The sequence below is a fragment of the Tauraco erythrolophus genome, chromosome 2, assembly GCF_009769465.1.
Source record: "Tauraco erythrolophus isolate bTauEry1 chromosome 2, bTauEry1.pri, whole genome shotgun sequence".
Taxonomy (NCBI): Eukaryota; Metazoa; Chordata; class Aves; order Musophagiformes; family Musophagidae; genus Tauraco; species Tauraco erythrolophus.
Window position 1 is genome coordinate 96,377,888 of NC_141466.1, and position 25,352 is coordinate 96,403,239.

The 25,352-nt window shown below is 42.7% G+C and overlaps 1 protein-coding gene across 4 annotated transcripts in view; it reads left to right on the top strand.

Annotated features, from left to right (window-relative positions):
* The first annotated feature begins 1,322 nt into the window (after window positions 1-1,322).
* Window positions 1,323-25,352, top strand: part of BIRC6 (baculoviral IAP repeat containing 6) — a 199,147-nt gene continuing 175,117 nt past the window's right edge. For 2 of the 4 annotated variants that reach the window (XM_086631640.1, XM_086631639.1), the window contains exons 1-4: window positions 1,338-1,584; window positions 17,142-17,323; window positions 23,950-24,087; window positions 24,481-24,674. In XM_086631640.1, coding sequence (XP_086487766.1) covers window positions 1,338-1,584; window positions 17,142-17,323; window positions 23,950-24,087; window positions 24,481-24,674 — 761 coding nt within the window. Of the gene's footprint in view, window positions 1,585-17,141; window positions 17,324-23,949; window positions 24,088-24,480; window positions 24,675-25,352 lie in introns of all 4 variants that reach the window. The other 2 variants (XM_086631641.1, XM_086631642.1) reach the window with 2 other exon arrangements.

The following is a 25,352-nucleotide window of genomic DNA, read 5'->3' on the forward strand; positions in this document are numbered from 1 at the left end:
GTATTTAAGACCATCGGTAGCCTAAAAGCTTTTTCAAATATTTTAGCAGAACGTCCTACTTAGGTAAAATAATGTCTACAGGTAAATCTTGGCTATACAAACTGCTGTTACTGCAGTGGGTGAAAAGGGAAAAAGCTCAACACTACAAAAGGGTTTATTATACTTATCTCATTTTTGCAGCATGGCGAATACTGCTTGAGAACAAAACGCTTTTATGGGTAGAATGACTCCGTCTCTACTTTTAGGGATAAAAACAAACACAAAACGAGAGAATTCAGGGTGGAACCACTGTCTGTGTTTACGCACGGACGCACCCCCGTCCGCACGCAGAGGCAGGAACCCCCCTGCCGCCCGCCGGCGGGCCGGGACACCCCGCTCCAGGGCGGAGTTCATTGGGAAAGCAGGCTGTAGCAGACCAGCACTGTGACTTCTTCGCTTGGAAACAAAGCAGGAAGCAGCTTACATAGGGGCCTTCTCCTATCACTCTCCAAGTGCAAAAAGAAAACCAGTCTCGGAGTTAAGAGTACGAAAAATAAACGCCCACTCCGGCAAAGGCGCTCGCTCGTTTACGACCCGGATTTTGTCCGGAGTAACGACACGGCAGCGCCGCGGGCCAGGGAAAAGCGGCGGCCGGCTGACGCGCCTAGGCCCTAGAGGGAGCGGAGCCCGAACGGAGACGCCCCCCCGACCCCTCCCAGGGCAGCAGCCCTCCGCCGTGCGCCAGGAACCTCCCGCCGCCGCCCCGGGCCGGGCCCTGGCACCGCCGCCGCCGCTCTCCCAGCCGGGACGAGGCCGCGCACGGCAGCTCCAGCGCACCGCCGCGCTCCCGGTCGCCTCGCTCGCCGCCGCCCACCCGGGCTGGGCGGGCCGCCCGCACGGAGCGGAGCGCGACGCACCCCGGGCTAAGGACGGACGCCCGGCCGAGGGGCGCACCGTCCTCCGCCCCGCCCTCCCCCGCGCATGCGCACACCGCCCACGGCCGCAGGGGTGGGGGGCGCCCTCTGTGCCGCCCCCACCCTCGGCCGCGCGCGCGTGTGTGTGTGAGGGGGCGGGCTGGGGGGGGGGGGGAAATGAGGCCGCGCGCGCGCAGCGGAGCCCCGCCCCTCTCCGTGCAGAGCGGCCGCCAGCTCCTCCTCCCCGCCCCTCCGGTGTCAAGCCGGCGGTCGCTTCCGCATCCGGCGCGGTTGTGTCACTTCCTGCTCACGCTGGCGCTCTCCCTTTCCCCCTCTCCCCGGACCCGGATGGTGACTGGCGGCGGCGGCGGCTCCAGGGACTGTCAGTGAGCGGCTTCCCCCGGGCCTCTTGTCCTGAGGGCGGCGGCGGCAGCGGCCGCGAAGATGGCTGCGGCGGCCTCCTGCTCTTCGGCGGCGCCGGCGGGGCCCGGGCCCGGGCCGGTGTCGGCCGGGCCGGGCTCCTGCGAGTGGCTGCTGCTGCGGGACGGCTGCCTGCGCTGCGACGCCGACGGTCTCTGCAGCCTGTGCTACCACCCGGCGCTCAACGCCATCCTGGCCGTGACCGCCCGCGGCGCCATCAAAGTCATCGACGGCACCTCGGGGGCCACGCTGCAGGCGTCGGCGCTCAACGGTGAGCGCGGGGCCCCCGCGGCCTGCCGGGCGGCGCGGGGAGCGGGCCGCGGCGGCCTGCGGGGCGGCTGCGGGGCACGATCGCGGCGCTGCGGAGCCGCGGGGGAGGCGGGCCGGAGGCTCCTCTGAGAACAGGTGTCGTGGCGGGCGAGGGGTTTCCGCGTGGGAGGGCTGGGAGGGCAGAGGCCGGGCTTGGTTCGGGCCCCTGGTGCCGGGGGGCTCCTCTGACCCTTTTTCACCTCTTCGCGTTGTACAAGACTGAACGGTTCGTGCTCTTCGGGGTAAAGGTACTTGCGTAGGCAGCACCGAGGCGTTTTTCTTCTGTAAAATGTATTGGCGTTGTTACTAAAAGATTAAACGGAGATGGAAGGCTGTGATGTACGGGGCTGTATTTTTTATTATTTTATTTTAGTTTGTGAATAACATAGCGTTGAACCTTCCAAAGATTAGAAGCAGTGTGTTACGTAGGATAGGCGTAGTTCTAGTTCTTATTGATATGTGATACTATAGAAATTTCTTTATTAAGCCTTAATCTGGGTTTATTAAGAAGACTTATTTCTTCAGCGCCGTTTGTCTTGTAGCTCAGAATCATTTAAGATCAGAATCCTTCATGAAGTTTTCTGATGGTACGTTTTTATATATATTTGCGTAGTTCTTCAGGCTGCTGAGTATCTTGACTTTCTCTGGTGCTAGTAACAGTATCCCTGCTATTCTGTTAAGGAGGCATGATTATGTGGTAACTTCGTGGAGGCTAAGGCTCTTGCATCTCAGTAACTGTCAAACAACTGTCTTTGTTTCCCACTGATATTTTTGTGCTATTTACAAGCTTGCTATATAGAAAAAGATCCACATGCCGTTATCAGCTTTTGTTCCTGATTCATTCATGGTTCTTAAACTGTGGTACTTGTGAGAATATCGGTGGGGGCTTATTTAGTATGTTGTGAGACCAACCCTTGGAATAGAAAGATATGATTCTTACTAGTTGTGTGTTTCCCCATTCAGGTTCTCATTACAGTTGTATAGTTGAGTGTTAATAATAAGATGTAGCTTCGTTGAGTGGTGGTAGTGACGGGTTGATGTTTGCCACCTGAACATGCCATAGTAATGTCAAGAATTGTACAGAGATGCCATAGTCTAGGTAACTTGTATACTTTCACCTTGAAAACTAGCAACTGCATTGCAATGTCAAACTAAAGAGAACAGGAGAAAAATCTGTGATTTCCTTTAATAAGTTAAAGTCGGTATATTGTAAAGTGTAAAGGTTAAGTGTTTGGGGGTTCAATAAAAACAAAGTCATGTGGAATTATTAAGAAGCTGTCAGCTGCTTTTTTTGTTGATTGCTTGTATTGAAAATGAACCTTTTCTTTGGCATTTCCCACTTTGTTCGTAATTCAGATCACTCTGCTTCTATAATCCACTTTCTTCTACCATACTCTCTCCTAAAGTACTTTTTTTATTAATAACTTCATTTCTTACTTTTCTTCAAGCTATTGCCAGAATTTGAGAATTGCTTTGAAGTTGTGGAGGAAGAGGGCATAAATCGAGGACTTACTCTGTAATTGATTGTCTATGTAGGAGATGTTTAATTCTCATGAACAGAAAAAGAAGTGAACTGTAAATCAAGGCCTGAGCTGTTGTTTTACACTTTTCTGTGATAGAATCCTGTCAAGGGATTTGATTTAGTATTCAAAATGCTAATGGCAGTTCTTCTCTAAATGGTAACTATTTAAAAATAAGTTATTGCTTTGCTTCTGTTACGTACATTCAGTCATGTATACTTCCTTTGGTGTCAGTCTTCTCTGTGACAGCATGACTGTAAAACATGGATTCTACTCCTCCTCACATGAAACAACAGAATTGCTTTGCAGTCTACCCAGGCTTTGTCTGTGCAATATAGCTGATGATTATGTTACTGGAAAAAAAAATTATAACATGAGTTTAGTTTGAAGAAACTTTAAGTGAATATCTTTATAGATTCAGACTGGCATGCCTGTCAGAAATCTGGTTCATCTCAGCAGTTGGTGTCTGTTGTGGCTGTTAGCAACTGTGTTCACGCTTGTTCTCTCCCTCTTCAGCCCTTCTTTGGGAAGAGGAGGGAAAGACAATTCAACTGATCTCTGATATCTGCCCGCTGTGTACAATGTGAGCTCTTTTCATATAGGATAGTAGAAGTTGGACATTCAGACCTGTAGACCAACTCTGTCCCTGCTCTCTCCCCTGCCATAAATGACAGGTCAAAGGATATTGTTGCTTCAGGGACTTCTGGTGCTATAACTAAAAATAGAGTCCCTAGGAATTAAAACTGCTTCTCCTGGGAGACTGTTTGTCCTCCTTGGTAATTGGGGCTGCAAGTCTTTTGCCCTGCCAAAAGATTTATGTTGGACAGAAATGCTGTTGCTCATTACCCAAGGAAAAACAAAATATAGCAGGCATCTCTTTCTAGAAAGCAGAGCAAGAAAAATGATCCTCCATCAAGGGAGACGAGGAGAAGAGGAAACCACCAGGCCTCAGCATTGCTTTGATTTGCAGTTGCAGTTCACTGTGGCGATACATTAAGCTTTGAGCTCCGTCTCGGTGAAAAGATTGAACCTGTGGAATACTGAATCTGGTAGGGCAGTGGAGGCGGCCTTCATTAGAATGTAAATGCAGATCGCTCTCTTCTGTGTGTAAAAGAGCAAAACGAAAGATTCACAGCCAAAAGACAGTTCAATTATAGATCAGGTCCAAACATGAGAATGTGGTCTCTGGTCTGTGTGCTTCAGTTTCTCATGTGAACATCGTTGGTCTAATGTATGTGCTGATCCAAGGGATTGTTCTTTTGAGCCCGAACTGTAGGAATCCAGTGAGAATTATGATTATTAGTATACCATACTGAATCTTCTTCAGATCTGTCTCTGGAAAGGGAACATCTTTAATCTGTTTCCTGTATGGACACTGTAGACCTATTCAAGAGGGCCAGGTGATCATCTGCAACAGCCCAGAGTGTGGTAGTGAATAAGAATACCATTGATAAGGGGAAAATGTTAAAGGTGATCCTTTAACGTTAATCTTTGCCTTACCTGGTCACAAGGTTGTCCTTTTTATTCTACCAAGGCTGTTGACTGCACACTGTGCATTTCAGAGCGCCAGACTGGGAATGCAAAGACAGTTCTTGTGGTTACTGGATGTTACGCATTTCTGTGTGTTTACTAGTGGTGGTTAGTCAGGACTAGTTTTGGATCTGTCATGCAATTCTATCAAGTACTTTATTTTCTCTCTTGGGCATTTAAATATTTGTGTTCAGTTTCAAGTTGAACACTGTTAGCCAAAGAGCGTGAATGATCAATTTCCAAATACAGCACTAAGGAAGGGCCTTTTCCTTTGCCTAAAAAAAAAAACCACAACAAAACCAAAAACCCAAAACAAACCAAAAAAGCCAGATGAAAAAACCCTCAAAGTATCAAAACAAACTTCCAGAATAATCTCTAGTGACTCTCTTAGTGTTCATAGAGATGTTTGATTTATCAGTTCCTTTTATGTACAAATAAAATAAGAAAACTGCTTGAACTGGGAGAGTGCTGTAATTCCCAGAGAAGCTTGGCCAGGAACACAATAAGAAAGTAAAATGTACTGTCAGATGGACAGTGACCATCTTGAATATTTCTGTAGTTTTTTTTCCAGATAAATTTGACATAGCAATAGTTTCAGAGCCACATTTGCTAAAATGCACAGTGTTTCATAGCTAAAGCCTTGTAAATTACTGCAGAAGCCCTAACAGTAACCAAAATACAGACTTCTGAATCCATACAGGGAAGGATATGTTCAATGCACATATGTACCAGTTCCTGTAGGGGAACCAGAGACTCTGCTTTATCGTCAGAGGCCCTCAACTGCTGTTCCTCCAACAGAGGAATTTAAAAGGCAATAGATCCCAGCCCAGGAGGCTCACCTGTGCCAGCAAGTTCAACACCAGTGTCTATCTGTCAGTGTTCCCTTTTGGGAAGTCCTGTTTGTCTTCAGCTCGATTGCTTTGAATTATGAAACCTTGGAAATCTATCAAGGGATATCCAGTTCTGTTTCTTTTTATTTTCTTTCTATGTGATGCAGAAGGCAAAAAAAGAAGAAAATACTCTCATTTGCACCTTGAAAGTCACAGAGGAAGTGTACATTTCTTAGTCTCTAGGAAGAAACTATTGGGATACTCTGCCATCCAATTCTAGTCTTGAATTATTTTAAGATATTATCAGCAGTTTCAACTGTTTCAAGCTCACTGTGGCAATACTGCTCAAGTTGTCTCCTCCATCGCTCACAATTGGGGCCAATTTATTCATCATCTTGGCTCTTATTTTAATTTGTTCACTTATGAGACAAAAATATTAATAATGAAGGCTGTTGCTATTAATATAGAATTTTCTCCTTATTTATTGTCTCATTGCATGGGGAGTATTGTCAAATGTCTAGTGATCTGCTACAGCCCACCTTGTGTTTGAGTATACTCAGCAGTGCTGATTTGGGTAAAATGCTTCTCAAAGAAATCATTCCATTGATTTATGCGATCTTAAGGTCATTCATGAAGAGCCTTAAGCACTTGAAAAAGCAGAATAGGAGAATTGTTAGGTTTGAGTTCAGTGTTTTATACCAGGAAAGGTTCTAGACTGCTGCATGCTCCATTTGTCTGCTAGCTTAATCTCAGAGTATGTCAGATATCACTCTTACTTGCCATACATCTTACCAGACTGTCAAGATGCCGTTAGTTGATGTTTCCAGGCTCTGTGGAAACACATCTAGATTATCTTCTGCAGAAGCTAAAACAGAGTAAAAATAGAGATCTCTTCTTCTCACATGCCTTTAAAGGGATGTTTGCGTTTCTGTGTTTATTACAGGGATCCAGAAGTAACAACAGACAGCGATGCAGGCGTATGTTATGTTGCCAGGCAAGATAGCACAGCAGTTTTCATTTTATTGTCAGATCATTCATATCTGGACTGATGGATCCGTGGCTATCATTGCAACAGTAGCGCCATATTATTACAGGCTGCAGAATGCTTTAATGGCAGATAATCAGAAATTTTCTAGCCCTCTGCAAATGGACTTCGAAAAAGGTCTTTTTCAGGAGGATGTATCTTGAAATGCTTCTTGCTGACCTGAAGAGGAAATACTGTGCTCTGCACCAGGGATTTGAACTTTGACTTCCTGCCCTATTCCATCTGTCAGGTAGTTAAGATATTTCTCATTGATACAAAGAATTCTTGGGAAAAATGGTGATTTTTGACCTCAATGCTGATCGTTATGGCAGAGGTGATTGATTGGTTCAAATCCAGAACGTTATGAAAGAAAGCAGGTAAATATCTGTAGGACTCGGGAGTAATGGAAACATGGAGAAGGTTTTTGCTTTGGGTTGCCTAGCCTAGTGATCTTTAGAAGCCCTGAGATCTTTTTACTAATCCGAACGTCATGGTGATCAGAAGTTTGAATCCAGTATACTCTGCTGTCCTATAATTGGTCCTTTCTAGCAGCTGATCATATTGGTAGCTGGCTCAGTAGAACCTTTCTGAGTCTTTAGTTACATGTTTATATCAGTAATTTTGTGGTTGCTATTGCATGGGTATCCATGACTGGAATTTAAGTGAAATACAACATACAGAATTTTAAAAGACAGAGTATAAGAAAAATCTGCCCTAAACTGAAGGTACACCTTAATTGTTCCTTTCAAGTTTTTAATAATGATTACATCTGATTTTTTTGATACGGTGTTGATCTGTTGTTTCAAATTTTATTGCCAAGTTACTTTCAAATCAGGAGACAAAGCTGTCCATCCTTGCAGTTATGAGGATTCTTTAGTTCTCCTTGAACGGTATAATGTCTTTCAAAAATGCTTCTTAGGCTGTCTCGGAGTCTGAGTTGGAGTAAGACTTACACTCAAAAGTTGTCCAACAGCCCACATGGTTGTATCACTCTGTCCTGGATCATGTTATGAAATAGCTTGTTGCATGTTGTGTGTTCTACTGGGATCAATAGCTGATCAACATTTTTTTTTTTAAATTTTTAAATAAAAAATTTACGCGTGGCTCAGTTTGCTTTCCTGATGGTTCCTAAGTGATTCCACAGTATTGCTTTTTGCTGTTAGAAAGCTGTCCTTTAAATAGTTAATGCTCTCTTAATTGCAGTGACTGTTTGCAGTTGTCACCAGATAGTGGACCTTTCAAGAAAGAACAGCTATTGCCCTCAGTTCTTCCATTTGTGAGGTACACACAAATGCCAACACTTGCAGCTGCTTTTAGTTTCTGTGGAGTCAAATATTGGGTAATGTATTGGCCCAACTCCTTTGCTGCCTTGTCTTTGGGAAGAATATAAAGATTTGGTAAGGACCCAGTGCACACGGCTAGTCAAAAAGTAGACAGGAAGTCTGGTATATGCAAAACATTTATTTTGAAGATTTGCATGTATGTTAGGGGAAAGAGCATTCCACAGATAAGGATGATGCATAAGAAGCAGGGGAGAAAAAAACAGCTTTTATTTTACAGCCTGGATTAAAAATGTAAAGTTATGGAAATGATAACTTATTTATCCCATAAATGTGAACATTTTATGTTTAACATTTTCTTGAGGTATTTGCTAGGGCTATTCTGTAAGTATTTTATTGATAATTTTTTAAATGTGTAACTTAGGAAGGGAATTTCCTGATCAGTTAAGTAGTCTTGAAAGTTAGTAGCATTAGTGAAAGCACGTATCCAGTCTGAAGTGCTGGTTAATGAAGGTTTGCATAGCATACAGTCCGTCTGCAGTTCTTCAGTCTCCTGTACAGTTCGTGGAGGGAAAACTGTTTGAGCCACTGCACTTCCCTGACCTGACTGAGTCTGATGCAATCAGGATCTCATCTGAGCATTTGGCAGCTGTAGGAGAAGGGTCTGATAAACTCTGTTTACTCTGCAACAGGCTACAGAGACTCTATCATTAAGAACTCCTTATGGAAAGGAAGAGGTGGGAGGGTGAGAGATGGGATTGGGAACTGGGAAAGTGTGACTGGGTGACAAAGGGGAAAGGTTTAGCAAGGGTTAGGGAAGTAGGAACTTGGGCAGATGGCAGTGAAGACTGGGAAGATATGGAGTGTTTTATTGAAGAGCAAGAAGGCACTGTGGTTATTATGGAGAAATACTGTGACAGACTTAGTTGACCTGCCTTCTATGGGATCCTAGATTCATGTTATGATGTAAACGATGACGTATAACACTGCTCAGTAGACTTTTTTTAATAGTGGATTTTTTCTGTACCTTTTCTAAGTCAGAATTAACAAGATATTAACATTTTTCAACAAATAGTCTTAGCTTCCCTCTCCATTCAATACAGATTGAAGGAAAAGTCCTTACTCTGAACTTTTTGAGGAGCTTACTTTCCATTGTCTGTAGAAGTAGCCTCGCAAGACCAGTCTTACAAGGCTAAAGTTAGCTTCTCTAAATGTCCCCTTTTCGTGACAGAACTAAAGTTAAACTTATATAGTTACCAGGTTCAAATATTCCTGTGCTGCTAGTAGGTGTCTTAAACATACAAGGTCCTTCAATTTTGCCAGCTTCTCTAAAGAATAGTTCTACTTTTAAATATAACTTCAACATGAATGGTTCTAGTCTGTTCTACTTCAGCTTTCCTGTGTAGAAGCAGTTATTAGGAGAATGTGAGAATGAATTTAATTAATTTGAAGTACTCATAAGAGTACTAGAATTGGAGCCTGGTGTACTGGACTCTGAACTGTCTTAAAATGCCAGAATAAGATCTTGAAGTTGTACTAGAAATATGAAATACAACTAAATGCTCAGTAGTTATCATATGAGCAATTACTAGAGAAGTTGTCAAGAACCCAACTGAGAAGGTAAGTCCGTTTCAGTGCCTATATGTGTGCAATTTTGATGTTTCCACATCAAAAAGAGTATAACAGAAATAGAAAGTTAAGGTATGGAATGGCTTATGTATGTGAGATAGTGTTCAACCTGAAAAAAGATGGTGATGGGAATGATTTGGAATGGGAAGGTAAGAGAACAAGAGAGGTTTGCTAAATTCTGAATGTGTCAAAAATGTAAATTGGGAATTGATTGTCTTCTTGTATAAAAGCTGAGGGCATCAAAAGAGGTAACTGTGAGAAATAGTAAAATATGAAGCTCCTGGCTACAGAACATTGGCAATGCTAGATGTTTGTGGAATCACAACAGCGTTGGACAAACTGATGGAAGAACAACCTATCAAAGGTCATTATATAAAAAAGAAGTCACTTTTGACTCAGAAGCTCCCTGAGCGCAAAATAGCAGAGACTGAGAATGTTACGGGAAAGCACCATTGTATGCATACCCTTTCTTAAATTCTTAACTAACCACTTGATTTAGACCTGTCCACTGTCTTGGACAAAATCTAGGCTTATGCACGTTTTCCTCTTATCCAGTATGGTTGCTTCTGTATTCAGTGTTGTGTTTCCTTAAAAATAATGTCAAAAAGAGAAAGATGAGTAGTAACTCAGTGGTCTAACATAGCTGTTGAGCTACTGCTGCAGTAATGTACAACTGCTGTTAGATTTCCTCCTAAACCATTTTTTTCTGCAGACTAAACGAACACAGTTATCTTGGTCTGTCTTCATATGTTGTAAGCTCCAGCCCTCTGTCTTAGTGTCCCCTCGTGGGACTCTCACATGCGTACTGGTGTCTCAGATGGAGGACTGAAGCTGGATATGGTATTCTGGATGTGGGCTCAAAATTGCTGAGTAGAGGAGACTAATCTTTTCTCCGGACCTACTGCCTGTTCAATCCTGCTACAAGGATGCATTGCTGCCCCTTGTTCAGCCTGTCCATCAGGATCCCCATGTTCTTTCTGTAGGGCTGTCACCTAGACGGTTGGGCCCCAGCTTCTATTGATGTTTCGGGTTATATTCTGCATCAGATGTTACGATCTTGCGTTTGTCTTTGTTGACCTTCAGGAGGTTTGTGTCAAGCCATGTCTCTTTGAGAGATCTTTTGATTTTTTTTTTGATCCTTTTAAAATGCAGTCCTGCCATTTAATGCATGAGTTGCCCTCAGTCGCCTCCCATTTGGTGTCATCCACAGACTTGCTAAAGCTGCAGTCTGTCCCATCATCCAGGCCATTGATGAAGATAATAAACCATATCAAGCTTTGCTGAATGCCACTCATAACTGGCTGCCAGGTGGGTGTTGAATCATTAACTACTAACTTTGTGCATGACCGTCTAGCCAGTTTTTCACTTGCCTTGTAGCCCACTCATCTGCTTTTGAGAACTTACTGCTTCTCATAGCTTGATATTTTGGAAACTCCTTATAATGTTGGGGCTTGGAGGGGTGGAAGCTATACTGTTTCCTGCCAAACAGTCTTCAGTTTAAAAAGTGCCATAACTGGAGATGTTTTCTCCTGTTTACAGAGACTTCAGGGAACATAATGGGTGAACTCAGATGCTCTAGCCACTTTAATCACAAAAAGAGGAACTGGTGGTAAAATTTCATCTGGCAAAGGTTCTCTGTCATGAAATGCTGCAATGGGAATTGCTCTTGAAGAATGGGGATTTCTTGTTACTGAGCTGTGAAGCATTCCTTGGTTGTCTCTGGTTCTGGGTGGATGCTGTGTAATCTTTCTATCTGCAATTTGTGAAAGTCATCTTTCCCAAAAATTTTTAATGTAGTTTTGGCTTTGAGAAAAAATTTTGAAGAAGACATTGTCCTCTGTGAGGTGTTTGCAGGAGAATTGCACAGGCTTAAATTTTCACAGTTTACCTGAGTTTGCAGAAAGGATTGTAGAATACCTTGCGAAATCTTTCGTAATTTGTTCTTGGCGATCATGGTATATAGCTTGGTGAGCAATTGTGTTCTGTACAGCATACAAGACAGCAGTAGTGTTAGATACAGAGATCTGAAACAACACGAAGAGCGTGGGCACAAAGAGCTAACCAGTGTCTTCCTGCTGGTTCAGACTCGGTGTAAGTCTTGAGAGTGGAAGAGGACCCTGTGCCTGCAAAGCTAGTGAGATATGAACTGCCTTGATCTCAGTGGGATTTTGTTTATGTTCTGAAACCTTTTAAGTGTTAATGTTAACTTAGTTGCTTGATCAGAGACATCTAGTTAATATTCATGTGGCAGTCTCCAATGCTTTGGTCCGGATAACGCATCTTCCTACTCTAAGAAGGATTAGTAAAACCTTCTGTATATGAAAATGTATATGAAACTGATACTGAAACCACTCTGTCCTGTTAGTTCCTAGTAGAGGAAAAGATAAACTGTAGATTACGTCTTGTTCTTGATGAAATAAATCCAGTTTTGGCAAATAAGGAAGGTTGAAGGCACTTTGCGATGTTAAGCTGGGTATTTCTGCTTCCTGTAGCGTTTTGCTGTTTGGAGAATGTTTTTAGTTTTCTTTCCTTTTGCAGCTCTGAATGTGTTTTTTCTTTATTCAGTCATTTTGGACTGCTCTTCTAGGTGGTGTGGCAGATGGAGGTGTGTGCATATAGTGAAATCTAAAAGAGAAAATGTTGCTTGTTTAAACCTGTTTACTTTGTTCATCTAAAATAGCGACTTGAACTTATTTTCATCCAATTGATTCCTTTCCTCAAGTCTGAGAATGCTTTTGTTTTGGGAAAGGAGGGACCCATGGAGTGTCTTCATGGTAGCAGCAGAATGCTTTGCTGAGGTGGTCTTTAGAGCAAATAAAGGACTGGGCCTGGAAGACAAAACTGCACTGCTGAAGTTTCCGCTGAAGATGTAGGTGAGCAGGAGGAGAGGAAGAACAAGAGACAATCTGTAACTGATAGATTCAGTAATGGTGAGCAGTCATGCCCTGGTTTAGCCATGCCTTAGACGTCTTCTCTTTATGGTGTTCCCAGATGTTCATAACCACAATGTCTTTGTTTCCTTTGGGAGCCACTGATGTAAGACAACTTTCTCCCTTTTAAACCAGACTTGCAGTGGTTTGGTTTTTGTTCTCTTTTGTGTAAAAATCTTACCCTTTGCAAGTGATCCATAATTGTGATTTTGTATAGTATTAGTTCAAAATACTTTCCTGCAAATATAGCAGGTTAAGACGTCAAGTTAAACTTTTAAGACAGTTTTCTTTTATTTGTACTGTAGAACTTCCTCAAACTGCTAGTGTTCTGATATGCTTGCCTTGGCAAACTTTTGTTGCTTAGGTAGCGTATAATGAGATGTTAAACTTGCTAACAGGATTTTTCAGTTGGTTTTATGATTACATGAAACGGTAGCAATAGGAAAGACATCTGCCTCACAACAAGTGAGGACAACTGATACTTATGTTTTTTAACCCTAGATAGATGGGAAAAATGTGTGAGAAGTAGTTGAGCAATATTCTGGCAAGAAGCATTTTTGTCTCTAATGGAAAGGATGGTTCTGCTGTCTGCTAACGTGGCGTCTGGAAGGAGAATTTCATGCAGCACATTACCATGAGTGGTAATATCTCCTAAACTTGAAGCTTTACACCCACACTTCACAATAGAAAGGGGAAAATTAAAATTTTATAAAGACTTCTGCAGTTGTACCTCTCCCTTCTCTTAGTTTTGATTTCTTTTGCCTTTAAATATCTTGATGGTCAAATCTAATGGTACAAAGTTAATAGGATAGATAGGGCTTTTGATCTCTTGAAACTTTATCCATTTAGCTTCTGATGGTTGCAGTGTTTTGAAATGAGTGCTGAGATCTTGTTTGGGTATTCTAGTTTAAATTGGAAGTGCAAAAACTGCTATCAGTGTGTGTAATGTGTGTGTTTCGCTGAGCTGATGGGATTTCTCTTTCTCCAAAAATGTTAATTTAATTTTTAATCTGAAGACATAGTTGCGTTCATAGATTGATGTTATGGATGTTCCTTTAGGTGTGTTTGGTCTTGGTGTGATGGAATTAGTGCTCTGATGCGTGTGTTTACCACTGTTACTTTATAGCTGCAGATAAAAGTGTTAGTCTGCTTAATTTAGAAACTATTTGGGTTTTTTGCACGTTGTGCATTGGGAGCTTCTTGTCAACAGAATTACTGACATCATGATATGTTTTAGTACAATTCCTGGCTAGCAGTTTTCAAGGCGAATTAACTTTTTTTCCAATATTAGAAAAGATCAAAGGTGTTACTATCAATATTAACCTACATATCTTCATGATGGTGGCCATGCATATTCAGGTGATAGTCGCATTCTCTTAAGCTCTAAAAGCTTTGAGGCTAAAGCTATCTAAGCAGAGAAATAGAGACAAGCTTTTTGATTCTTCTACTTCTTGAAACACAAGGCTAATTCTCAGATTAGTTTGGTTCATCTTAATGCCTGCAGACAAGGGGGCACCACTGATGCTGCCTAGGCTGTTATGTGTTCTCCAGACAAGCTTGTTTTCTGTAATATTTTTTTGTACATCAGATTTTGATCACAGGAAATTGCTGATCTCTGTTCTGTGTTGTTCAAAACAAAGAAGACGGAGGAGGAATGTGCTTTTCTCAAATTCTTCATTTCTTCAGTCTTAAGTTTGTTTGCTTTTGTTTTAAGTTTTCAGGTTGCTAGTTCTAAGGTTGCTATAGATGACATAGCATAATGTAGTATATTATTTGGCTTGCACTTCTAGCATGCTAGCAGCCTGCTGGGTTGCCTTATAGGAACTGACAAAAGGCTTAACAACTCCTTTGTGAGTTGTTTTGGTTTTAATCTTAGACAGATAAGCTGGAGATATTGAGATCAGTTATGATCTGCTTGTGCCAAGACTGAACAGCAAAATTGTTAAAAACTTTGAATGACTATTTCTCCTTCCACCACTGAGAATAAATTACAGCTGAAGGAATTAGGGCTAAAATGAGAGTAACAATTAGGTTTCGATGATCTAGCTTAAGTAATTGAGTGAGTTTGTGTGAAACTTTTGAACTGTGATTTGTGAAGATGCAGATCACTACTTATTGCTAGTAAACTTAGCCAGGCTGGACAGGCAGGACATAATGCTGTAGTGCCACCAGTCGATTTGTCAAAGGGTAGTGATCAGAGTCCTTTGGCACATCATAAGACGTTGATTCTGAGTTAGAAAGGACCCTTCTGCCAATGCTTTGAGGATGGTTAAACTTCTCTAGGCATTTCTTCTACAGTGGTGGCTTCTTCTGTAGTGGTGACTTCTATATTCTTTGGTTTCCTGGTTCTCAACCTGCTGTTTCAATCATACGGCCAGCCGTACATGAAGTACAGTATAGTTTGTGACTACTAGTAGAACCGTCTTGAAATGTGTTTTCTGAACTTCAAAATTCAACTCCTCTAAGTTTGCAAAATAGATTGTCAACAGTTCAGAGGCTATTCAAAGTGTAAACCATTCAGTTGCAGAGTGTATTTCCCAGGGTTTTGGAACGACGCTGAATATTGATTGAGTTATTTCCTTGAAGCTCCATCAACTTAGGCTAAGGGATCTTGTTTTGGTTTTATGTGCTTTGAATAAAATACAACTGGCAACTGTAAATAAACTATCTCTAGAAAGTTGGGTGAAGTCTTTGTCATTGTAACCAACCAAAATGTTAAGCAGCACAGTGAGAATCACAGCTGTTAGAGAATGTTTCTTGTGCTGTAGTTAAAACTTTTTGGTTTGTTTCTTAATGGAGCAGAAATGCTACGTTGATTAGACATGTTATCTACCTCATTAGTAATCTTCATTGGCTTCTAAAAATTGTTACTGCCTACATAGAGGATATTAGTTAGCCATTTGGTTGTTTAGATACGAGGTATCAACAACTTCACCAAGAACGGTCTAGCCTGGAAAGCCAGAAGGGCTGGGCTCCTACAGGCTGCTGGACTCTTAGTCACAGAGCATGAGCATACTCCTGTGCTTGACAGGAAATAAGGAAAGTGCAAAATGAAGTGTTCATGGTGTTGATACTGCCAGAAGAGGTGAGCTGCTTTTCCCTTTTCTCTGGAAAGGAAGAGAAGTGATGAGTGTGTCCTGTAGTCATCCATCAGTTGGATCACACTGAATGGACTGCAAACACCATGTGAATCTACTGAGTTTTCTAGTTTAGAGTATCAGCTACCTTTAAGTTTATTTATATAGTAGTTTCTAGTATTGTTGAAACTAATACTTTTAAAGACATTAAGGCTTGTACTTGAATTTTTGTCGAAATGTTATTTTTCTGTAGAATGGCTGACTTCCTTGCCTGCAGCTGTGTTGTCTGTGTGTGTGCGGAACTCCAACATATTGGCAGAAATACAGTTTGAAACTAGTTGATTTGCCATTCAGAGGACCCTTTTTTAATTGAGCTAGGACTAGCGACTGCACAACTGTCAAGTGATTCCAGGGCTCTTGAAGTGTTTCTGACTGTTATAACAATGATTACTATTGCAGTATACTTCATGCAGGCAAAGGCGTAAGTCCTATATTTTGAGAGTATATGAGTCATTGTTTCCAAAATTTTGGTGAGAAGGGCAGCTGAAAACTGTTCTTGAGCTGAGTCTTCAAGAGAGGATACCACAAATGTAATGTAGTTGGATTGATGTGCCCTATATTTGGAGAAACTTTAGTTTCTATTTAGCTATATCAAGGTGTGAAGACGACAGAATTATGTAGCTGTCTCTGTGTGGATGCTTTATGTGTCTGCGAGCTACCTAAATGGTGATTTTTAATTACTCATAATAAAAACAACATCCAGTGTCTGAGGAAAGAGGAGAACAGGGACAGGACTTCATTAGTGCAAAATTTAATGAAACTCTTGTTCTTGTGCAACAAGATGAGATCTGTGTTGACGATCCAGTGATTTCAGCTTTGCCCTTTGGATGATGTGTCCATATACTTATAACATATGTACAGTCTGCTTCTGTAGCAGCAGGTTACACTTTATGTGAATTAAAACAATTTGCCTTCTACACAGACAGCATATTACATGGATTTAGTTTCACAATCCATCCAGCCTTAGACACCTAATAATGTCAAATAATGTTAAACATTTCTGGGGATAATATCCATTGCCCCAGCCTTTCCATATTTATCTGCTGACAGTCTTCCTCTGCCCCAGCCAAACTTCTCTAACCTGTTGGTGCCATCACGTGTGCAGCGCTGAGCAGAAATGAGCTGCCTTAGTATCTTAAGGAATGTGTGTAGCGTTGGCACATATGATATGCTGTACTTAGTTTTCAGAAGTTGGAGTGGTGTTTTGCTTGATGAAATGGTGTTACTCATCCTTAGTGGTAGTTTAGCAATTTTTGTCTTAATTTCCATTCTGATTTGTACAATCTAATTATTATTGTTCATTGTCAGCTACAATTGATTGATCAAGTACATTCAGGCATCTACATTAGTGTTGAAAACACTAGTTTAGACCTGGTAGGAAGAGGACTTGCATGATGGCTTCCATCATAGCAATAAAATGGTTGTAGTTGTTGATAAGATGTATAGATTTTGGTTGTTTGCTTTTTAACGTAGGGAATACAAAAGTTTGGTAAAAGTTGTAGCAGCTAAAATGCTAGTTTTTGATTGTCTCAAGAAGTAAAGAAACATCTGAAGTATTACATTACTTTCTGGAATATTAGAGGTCTCTTTTAAAGGTTGTTTTCTAATCAAATCTTGCTTTTTGCTTTTCCCTTTATAGCTAAACCAGGTGGACGGGTGAAATGTCAGTATATTTCTGCTGTGGATAAAGTGATCTTTGTGGATGATTATGCAGTAGGATGTAGGAAAGATCTCAATGGCATCTTACTGTTAGACACAGCTCTGCAAACGCCTGTTTCAAAACAAGATGACGTGGTTCAGCTTGAATTGCCAGTTACAGAGGTAAGATGTGGAGGGGGGGAAAAAAAGAAAGAATATGTTAAAAACTCTGTTAGAAATACTGAAACCGAACGTTTGACCCCGAGTTTCTAGTGTGATATTAGCAGCGTGTAATGGAAATGTTTCTTAGTTTTTAGCTGTCATAGGGCAATAGGAACATAGGAGATTCCGCTTAAACATGAGGAAGAGCTTCTTCCCAGTAAGGGGTAACAGAACACTGGAACAGGCTGCCCAGAGAGGTTGTGGAGTCTCCTCTGGAGATGTTCAAAACCCACCTGGACGCGTTCTTGTGTGATCTGATCTAGATAGTCCTGCTCCGGCAGAGGGATTGGACTAGATGATCCATTGAGGTCCCTTCCAATCCCTAACATTCTGTGATTCTGTGAATAGCTTTTTGCAGTTATCTGTATCTCAAACAAATAAGAGCTTGCCTTATGAAGAGCACATTATTTCAGACAAAAGAACTTTTTAGTGACCAGAAATAAGGACTCATTTTCAAAGCTTTATCAGTGCTTATGTATGGAATCTATGCGCACTTCTAGAAGTCAGTCTGGACTGCTAGAAATCCTTGAATTTTTTTGTTTTAGGCTTTCAGGCGGAAAAAAGGCAATTAAAATCAGCTGATATGGTGCTGCTACATGTGAATAATTAATGTTGGAATCTAACTTTTCTAGCTAGGTCAGTTGGCCTAATGCAAGACTTTTTTTCCCTGCAAGCCTGGCTTCCCTTTTGTGTTTGGACTACCACAGCTCTAACGTGATTCCTCCTGGTTTGAGATAATACAGGCAAGCACTTCATATCACTTTAAGGGACTCTAATATATACATTTTGACTTAGAGTGTAATGCTTAGGACTTTGTTACGTTGATTTACTTTCAGCTACCATAGCATTTATTAGGTGAGGCATCATATACATTATTATTTTCAAATGTTGCCTAATACAAGATAGCTTGTATTCTAAGGCACTTCATGATGAGGAAAGTAGCTTTCACCTTAGTAGTGAAGTAATGAAGTAATAGACCATGAGAAGTAAATCTGTACAATTTTAATTACGAGTGAGATCAGTTCTTTGTTTGGGAAAAGCATAGAGCATCTGCCAATAGGAATGTTTAGAATAGTGCTGACTGTCGAGAAAAAACAACTGGAGTACTAGATCCAGATTCTGAATCTTTAAAGTGCTCTGAGAAAAGAGCACTTCCCACTCATCTCTGTGAGAAATAAATTTATATTGGATGATGCTCCACCAACAAAAACTTATCCTGAGCATTGGTTTAAAATATTTATGTGCTCTTGGAGTATTGAATAGTAGGTGCTTACTATGAACCAAGAATTTGTGTTATATATGGGTTTTTTAACTGCTTGTCTCAAGTAGAAGTAACGGCAGTAAAATGTTGCTTCATAGAGGTCTCCGAAGAGAGCTTTCCAGGTTTCTCAGGCTTGCTGCCACTGGTAGCATTTTTACACCATTTGTGGGTAATGACAAAATCTTGGTATGTGTGGCTGAGTGTGAAGAGACTGACAGAGGTCAACATTTCCTTTCATAAGTTTTGCCATCACTGGTTTACAGTTAGTTTTACTAAAGATTCTTTGGTTCTAAAGAGTTTACAGGCCCTTATTTCAAGGTTAAAATAGAGCACTTCTCTGTAAAGGTCCTTCCTTCCGACGTCACTAGGAAACTCCCTGGTTTGGTACGGCCCTCTGATTATTATCCATTACTGGTAATGCAAGTTGGTAGTGATGAGCTAACAGAGAGAAGTCCAAAGGCCATCAAAAGGGACTTTAGGGCATTGGGGCGATTGGTCGAAGGGTCAGGAGCCCAGGTAGTGTTTTCTTCAATCCCTTTAGTGGCAGGAAAGAACATAGAGAGGAACAGAAAATCAGATTTGATTAACAGATGGCTCAGAGGCTGGTGCCACCGACGGAAATTTGGTTTCTTTGATCATGGGGAGGCTTTCCCTGAACCAGGTCTGATGGCACCGGATGGAACATGCCTTTCTCAGAGGGGAACCAGGGTCTTAGCTCAAAAGCTAGCAGGGTTCATTGGCAGGGCTTTAAACTAGATTTGAAGGGGGAGGGGGGGAATATCAAGAATGATAAAGATATGCTGGAAGTACCTGTAGAACAGAAGGGAATTCCAGCCGCTCCAGCCAAGAAGTCAGATTCATACTGCTGTCAGCATGGCACCAGTGCCAGCACCGAGGGTCCAGAGGCTGAGGAAGGATCGCAGGTATGTTCAAACGAACTTACACTGCCGTCCAAGAGAACCCCTGTCGCTCCAGCCAGCAAGTCGGCTTTGTCGGAGGCCCAGCTGAAGTGTATGTACACCAATGCACGCAGCATGGGAAATAAACAGGATGAGCTGGAGATGCGTGCACATGAGCAGGGCTACGACCTTATTGGCATCACGGAGACGTGGTGGGACGACTCCTATGACTGGAGTGTCAACATGGAGGGGTATAAGCTTTTTAGAAAGGACAGGAAGGGGAGACGAGGAGGGGGTGTCGCTCTCTATGTCAGCAACCGGCTGGAGTGCGTGGAGCTTCGCCTGGGGTCGGAGGAGGAGCTGACAGAGAGCTTATGGGTCAAGATTAGAGGACGGGGACGGATAGGCGATGTTACGGTAGGGGTCTGTTACAGGCCACCTGGCCAGGAGGACAGAGCAGATGAGGCGCTTTATAGCCAGATAGGAGCAGCCTCGCGGTCACAAGCCCTGGTCCTCATGGGGGACTTCAACCACCCTGACATCTGTTGGAGAGACAATACGGCAGGGCACAGGCAGTCCAGGAGGTTCCTGGAATGCGTGGATGACAACTTCCTCCTGCAGGTGATAGAGGAGCCGACAAGGAGGGGTGCCATGCTCGACCTTGTGCTCACCAACAGGGAGGGACTGGTGGGCGATGTGAAACTTAAGGACAGCCTTGGCTGCAGTGACCACGACACGGTGGAGTTCAAGATCCATGGGGCAGCAAGGAAACCATTCAGCAAGCTCTGTACCCTAGACTTCAAGAAGGCGGACTTCGGCCTCTTCAAGGACTTGATGGGCAAAGTGCCGTGGGAGGTGGCCCTGGAGGGACGAGGGGCCCAGGAAAGTTGGTCCACATTCAAGGAGCATCTCCTCCAAGCTCAGCAGAGGTGCATCCCGATGAAGAACAAGTCGGGCAAAAAGACCAGGAGGCCTGCGTGGATGAGCAAGGAGCTCCTGGACCAACTGAAAATGAAGAGGTTAGCCTACAGAGGGTGGAAGCGGAGACAGATAGCTTGGGAGGAATACAGAGAAGCTGTACGAGTGACCAGGGATCAAGTGAGGAAGGCTAAAGCCCTGAAGGAATTGAATTTGGCAAGGGATATAAAAAGCAATAAGAAATGCTTCTATAGGTATGTAGGGGACAAAAGGAAGTCCAAGGAGAACGTAGGCCCCTTCCGGAAGGATACTGGTGCTCTGGTCACCCGGGACATAGAGAAGGCTGAGGTACTCAATGAATTTTTTGCCTCAGTCTTCACTGATAAAGCCCCTTGTCTTACCACCCAAGCTGTGGAAAGAACTAGCAGGGACTGTGAGGATGAACCACCGCCCACTGTACTTGAAGAGCAGGTTCGGGAACATCTGAGGAACTTGAAGGTGCACAAGTCCATGGGACCTGATGAGATCCATCCGTGGGTCCTGAAGGAACTGGCGGATGAAGTTGCCAAGCCACTGGCCATTGTATTTGAGAAGTCGTGGCGGTCTGGCGAGGTCCCCGATGACTGGAAGAGAGGGAACATAACCCCCATTTTTAAAAAGGGGAACAAGGAGGACCCGGGCAACTACAGGCCGGTCAGCCTCACCTCTGTGCCTGGCAAGGTCATGGAGCAGATTCTCCTGGGAACCATGCTAAGGCACATGGAGAGCAAGGAGGTGGTGGGTGACAGCCAACGTGGCTTCACCAAAGGCAGATCGTGCCTGACCAACTTGGTGGCCTTTTATGATGGGGTGACAGCATCGGTGGACAAGGGTCGACCAACGGATGTCATCTACCTGGACTTGTGCAAAGCTTTTGACACTGTCCCGCACGACATTCTTCTCTCTAAACTAGAGAGGCATGGGTTTGATGGATGGACCACTCGGTGGATAAGGAATTGGCTCAATGGCCGCACTCAGAGAGTAGTGGTCAACGGCTCGATGTCCATGTGGAGACCGGTCACGAGTGGCGTCCCTCAGGGGTCCGTGTTGGGCCCGGCCCTCTTCAACATCTTTGTCGGTGACGTGGACAGTGGCATGGAGTGCACCCTCAGCAAGTTCGCCGACGACACCAAGCTGTGTAGTGCCGTCGACACGCTGGAAGGGAGGGATGCCATCCAGAGGGACCTCAACAGGCTGGAGAGGTGGGCCCGTGTCAACCTCATGAAGTTCAACCAGGCCAAGTGCAAGGTCCTACATCTGGGTCGTGGCAATCCCAGGCACAAATACAGACTGGGCGGAGAATGGATCGTGAGCAGCCCTGAGGAGAAGGACTTGGGAGTACTGGTGGACGAGAAGCTCAATATGAGCCGGCAATGTGCTCTTGCGGCCCAGAAGGCCAACCGCGTCCTGGGCTGCATCAAGAGGAGCGTGGCCAGCAGGTCGAGGGAGGTGATTCTCCCCCTCTACTCTGCCCTCGTGAGACCTCACTTGGAGTATTGCGTCCAGTTCTGGAGCCCCCAACATAAGAAGGACATGGACCAGTTGTAGAGGGTCCAGAGGAGGGCCACGAAGATGATAAGAGGGCTGGAGCACCTTTCCTATGAGGACAAGCTGAAAGAGTTGGGGCTGTTCAGCCTGGAGAAGAGGAGGCTCCGGGGTGACCTTATAGCGGTCTTCCAGTACCTCAAGGGGGCCTACAAGAAAGATGGGGAGAGGCTGTTCAGGAGGGCCAGTTGTGATAGGACAAGGGGTAATAGTTTTAAAATAGAGGGAGGTAGATTGAGGTTGGATATTAGGAAAAAATTTTTTACCACGAGAGTTGTAGAACACTGGAACAGGTTGCCCAGAGAGGTGGTGGATGCTCCATCCCTGGAGACGTTCAAGGCCCGGTTGGATGAGGCCCTGAGCAACCTGATCTAGTTGGAGATATCCCTGTTTGTTGCAGGGGGGTTGGACTAGATGACCTTTGAAGGTCCCTTCCAGCCCTAACCATTCTATGATTCTATGATTCCTGTAGAAAAAAAATCAGAAGACACTTTAGTTAAGTAGGAACAGATTTTGAGGAGTTCATGGCCAAATCAGTGAGGTGAGAGGAAAAACTTTAGCAGTCTTCAGTTCTTACTTTTAATTTTAAAGAGGAGATATGCAGACCTCAGAAAATTTTAGTAGATGTTAAGCAAATATCATATAAATGAATCAATCCACCTGTTTCATCATAGGAAGGTCAAGAACCTTTATACAAGCACGAGCCTTGATATTTGTTTTTTTTGTTAGTCTCTAGAACTTTTCTGGAAATTTTTGCATTTAAGTAGGCTTTTTATGTGATTGATCTACTGGTAGTGCAGTGCATCTTTATGCATTTCTAAGCGGCAGCATTGACAAGTTATGATGAAACCTCTATGCTGTTTTTGCTTCCTTGTAGAACACTGTAAACTTAGGAGCTTCCACAATCTTGTTCTTCTGTTGTTGCTCTGTCATTTGCAAGAGACTTGGGAAGTATGAGATGCCACAAGAATTGTGATTGTGTTTTTATTGAAATCTGAGAAACAGATACAGCTTTAGCTGGGACACTCGTTTGTCTATTTCTGTCTGTCTTCCCCTGAACTCCCCAAGGATATAACCAAGTGGCCATTTGTCCTGTTCTGTTTGGAGCAGTTTGTGGCTATTGAAAGGACTGGCTGGCTGTTGCCCTTGGGAAATACTTCCCTGTGTTTATAACTTGAAAGATTTCATATAACACTTTTCAGATGTTAGCCCACCTAACAACATATGTAGAATTCTCTGTGCTTGGCACATAAAGCATACCTTTAAATCTTACCTGTCGACATGAAGTTAGCAGACAGAGGGACAAGCTAGAAACAGATGGGACTTGGAAGAAAAAAGTCTATAAATGGATGTTTATAGTGTTCTTTTCTAGATACATTATTTCTGAGTTTTAAGAGTTTCTAGATTCTAAAGTAGCCTATTCTTTTTTCTGCCTCATTTTTTAACTTCATTATGTGAGCATTGTAAGTAATTTATCTTTACTCTTTGTTGCAACATTGTTTTGCTCATTATTTTTAAGATACAAAGCTACTCAGAAAAATGGGAAGACTTTGTTCTTGCTCTCACTTTTTGTCCCTAAAGCTGAATGAATCATTTTGAAGGGAAAGCACTGGGCAATAGATGTCTCCTTTTTGCTTGGCTTTACATAATGTTCTAATTGTTACGTGACTGACTTGTCTACCATTTGATAATATTGCCCTTGGTAGTAATTACTGAGTTGATGAAGTTTATCCATTGATTGGCCTACAAAGTAAAATTTGGAAATGTTGATTTAACTCTGAGTCTTTTATTGGAATTACGCTGATATAATGTGTGATAAAGTAGCATATGACGAATTACATTTCCCCGAGCAATGAAACAGGTGTAATTCTTGTCTGTGCTTATTCAACATGGATGCTAACTTTTCTTGCACATCTGCATTTTAGGCTCAGCAGCTGTTATCTGCTTGCATAGAAAAAGTAGATGTTTCTAGCACAGAGGGATATGACTTATTCATCACACAGCTGAAGGATGGTTTAAAAAATACCTCACATGAAACAGCAGCAAATCATAAAGTTGCAAAGGTAGGAATTTCTCTCTGGATTCCCATGTCTGGTTTGCTTGGCTGCCCTTATTGAAGCATACAAAATGCTTGACTTAGTGTGGTGGATTTTGTTTGGGGAGGATGGAATGTAATATGTTTTCCTTAGTTCCTCTGTGAGAATTTTCACATGTTAAGAGAACAAACAAGGTTAGTTTCTTGCTGATAAACCCAACTGAGCTTAAAATCTGAAGTTACTGACTTTCCTTGCATTATGTCCACATTGCTTTTGTGTGTCTGTTCTTCTCTTGTTTCTTGAAATCAGGAGAGGGAGCAAGATGGGTGTATGTGTTTGCTTTTGACATCTTTGTGATCTATTTGTTCTTTAGATGTTAAAATTTAAAAATATAAACTAGGCACTTTTTTCTTAATTTAGTGGGCAACGGTTACGTTCCACCTCCCTCATCATGTTTTGAAGTCTGTCGCCAGTGCCATTGTAAATGAACTCAAGAAGATAAATCAAAATATTGCTGCCTTACCTGTAGCATCCTCTGTGATGGATAGGTTGTCTTACCTCTTACCCAGCGCACGACCAGAACTTGGTGTGGGACCTGGTCGATCTGTTGACAGGTATGTTACGTGATGAATTTGACCCATTAGTTATATCAAAATAAGCTCTTAGATGACTTTAATTTGCCAAAGGAATTACTCCTGTTTTGTACTTTCTTGCCCTTACACGTACTGTTAATTAACTGTTTAATGCACAATGCTCTGTACATATTCCTAAACTTAGAGAAACCTTTATGGGTGCCACAAGACTGTTTTGTTTGGATTCTGACTTTAATGTCAGGCAAATTGAATTCACTTTGCTCTTAATCCTATCATATACTTTCAGAAAGGTAACAATTGCAGCCCTAAATATAGGTCCCTAGGTGATATTGCAACAGATTAATGTGATGTATTCATCTAGGCTGTACTTTTGATCTTGCTTGATTATGGGTTTTTTCTGATCAGACAGGTGCATGTGACTAGTTACTTAAGTTACTGACTTTACTCAAACTAGTACTGAAACCTTACTGAGACTGCAATGTTGAGGTGTTCAGAAACTGTAGACCTTTAAGAGCATATGTATGCCTCTTGAATGCAAAGAAAGCACTTGTTTTGGGTGAGTGATAGAGACAGAGCAGAGATAGAGCATACATACTGTGCTACATCATGCAATCAATTCCTTTTCCTTCATGCAAGAAAGTTATGTCCATGTTTTGTGTTTTAGAAGTTTAGGAAGTTGTTACCTTTGCAGAGTGTGTG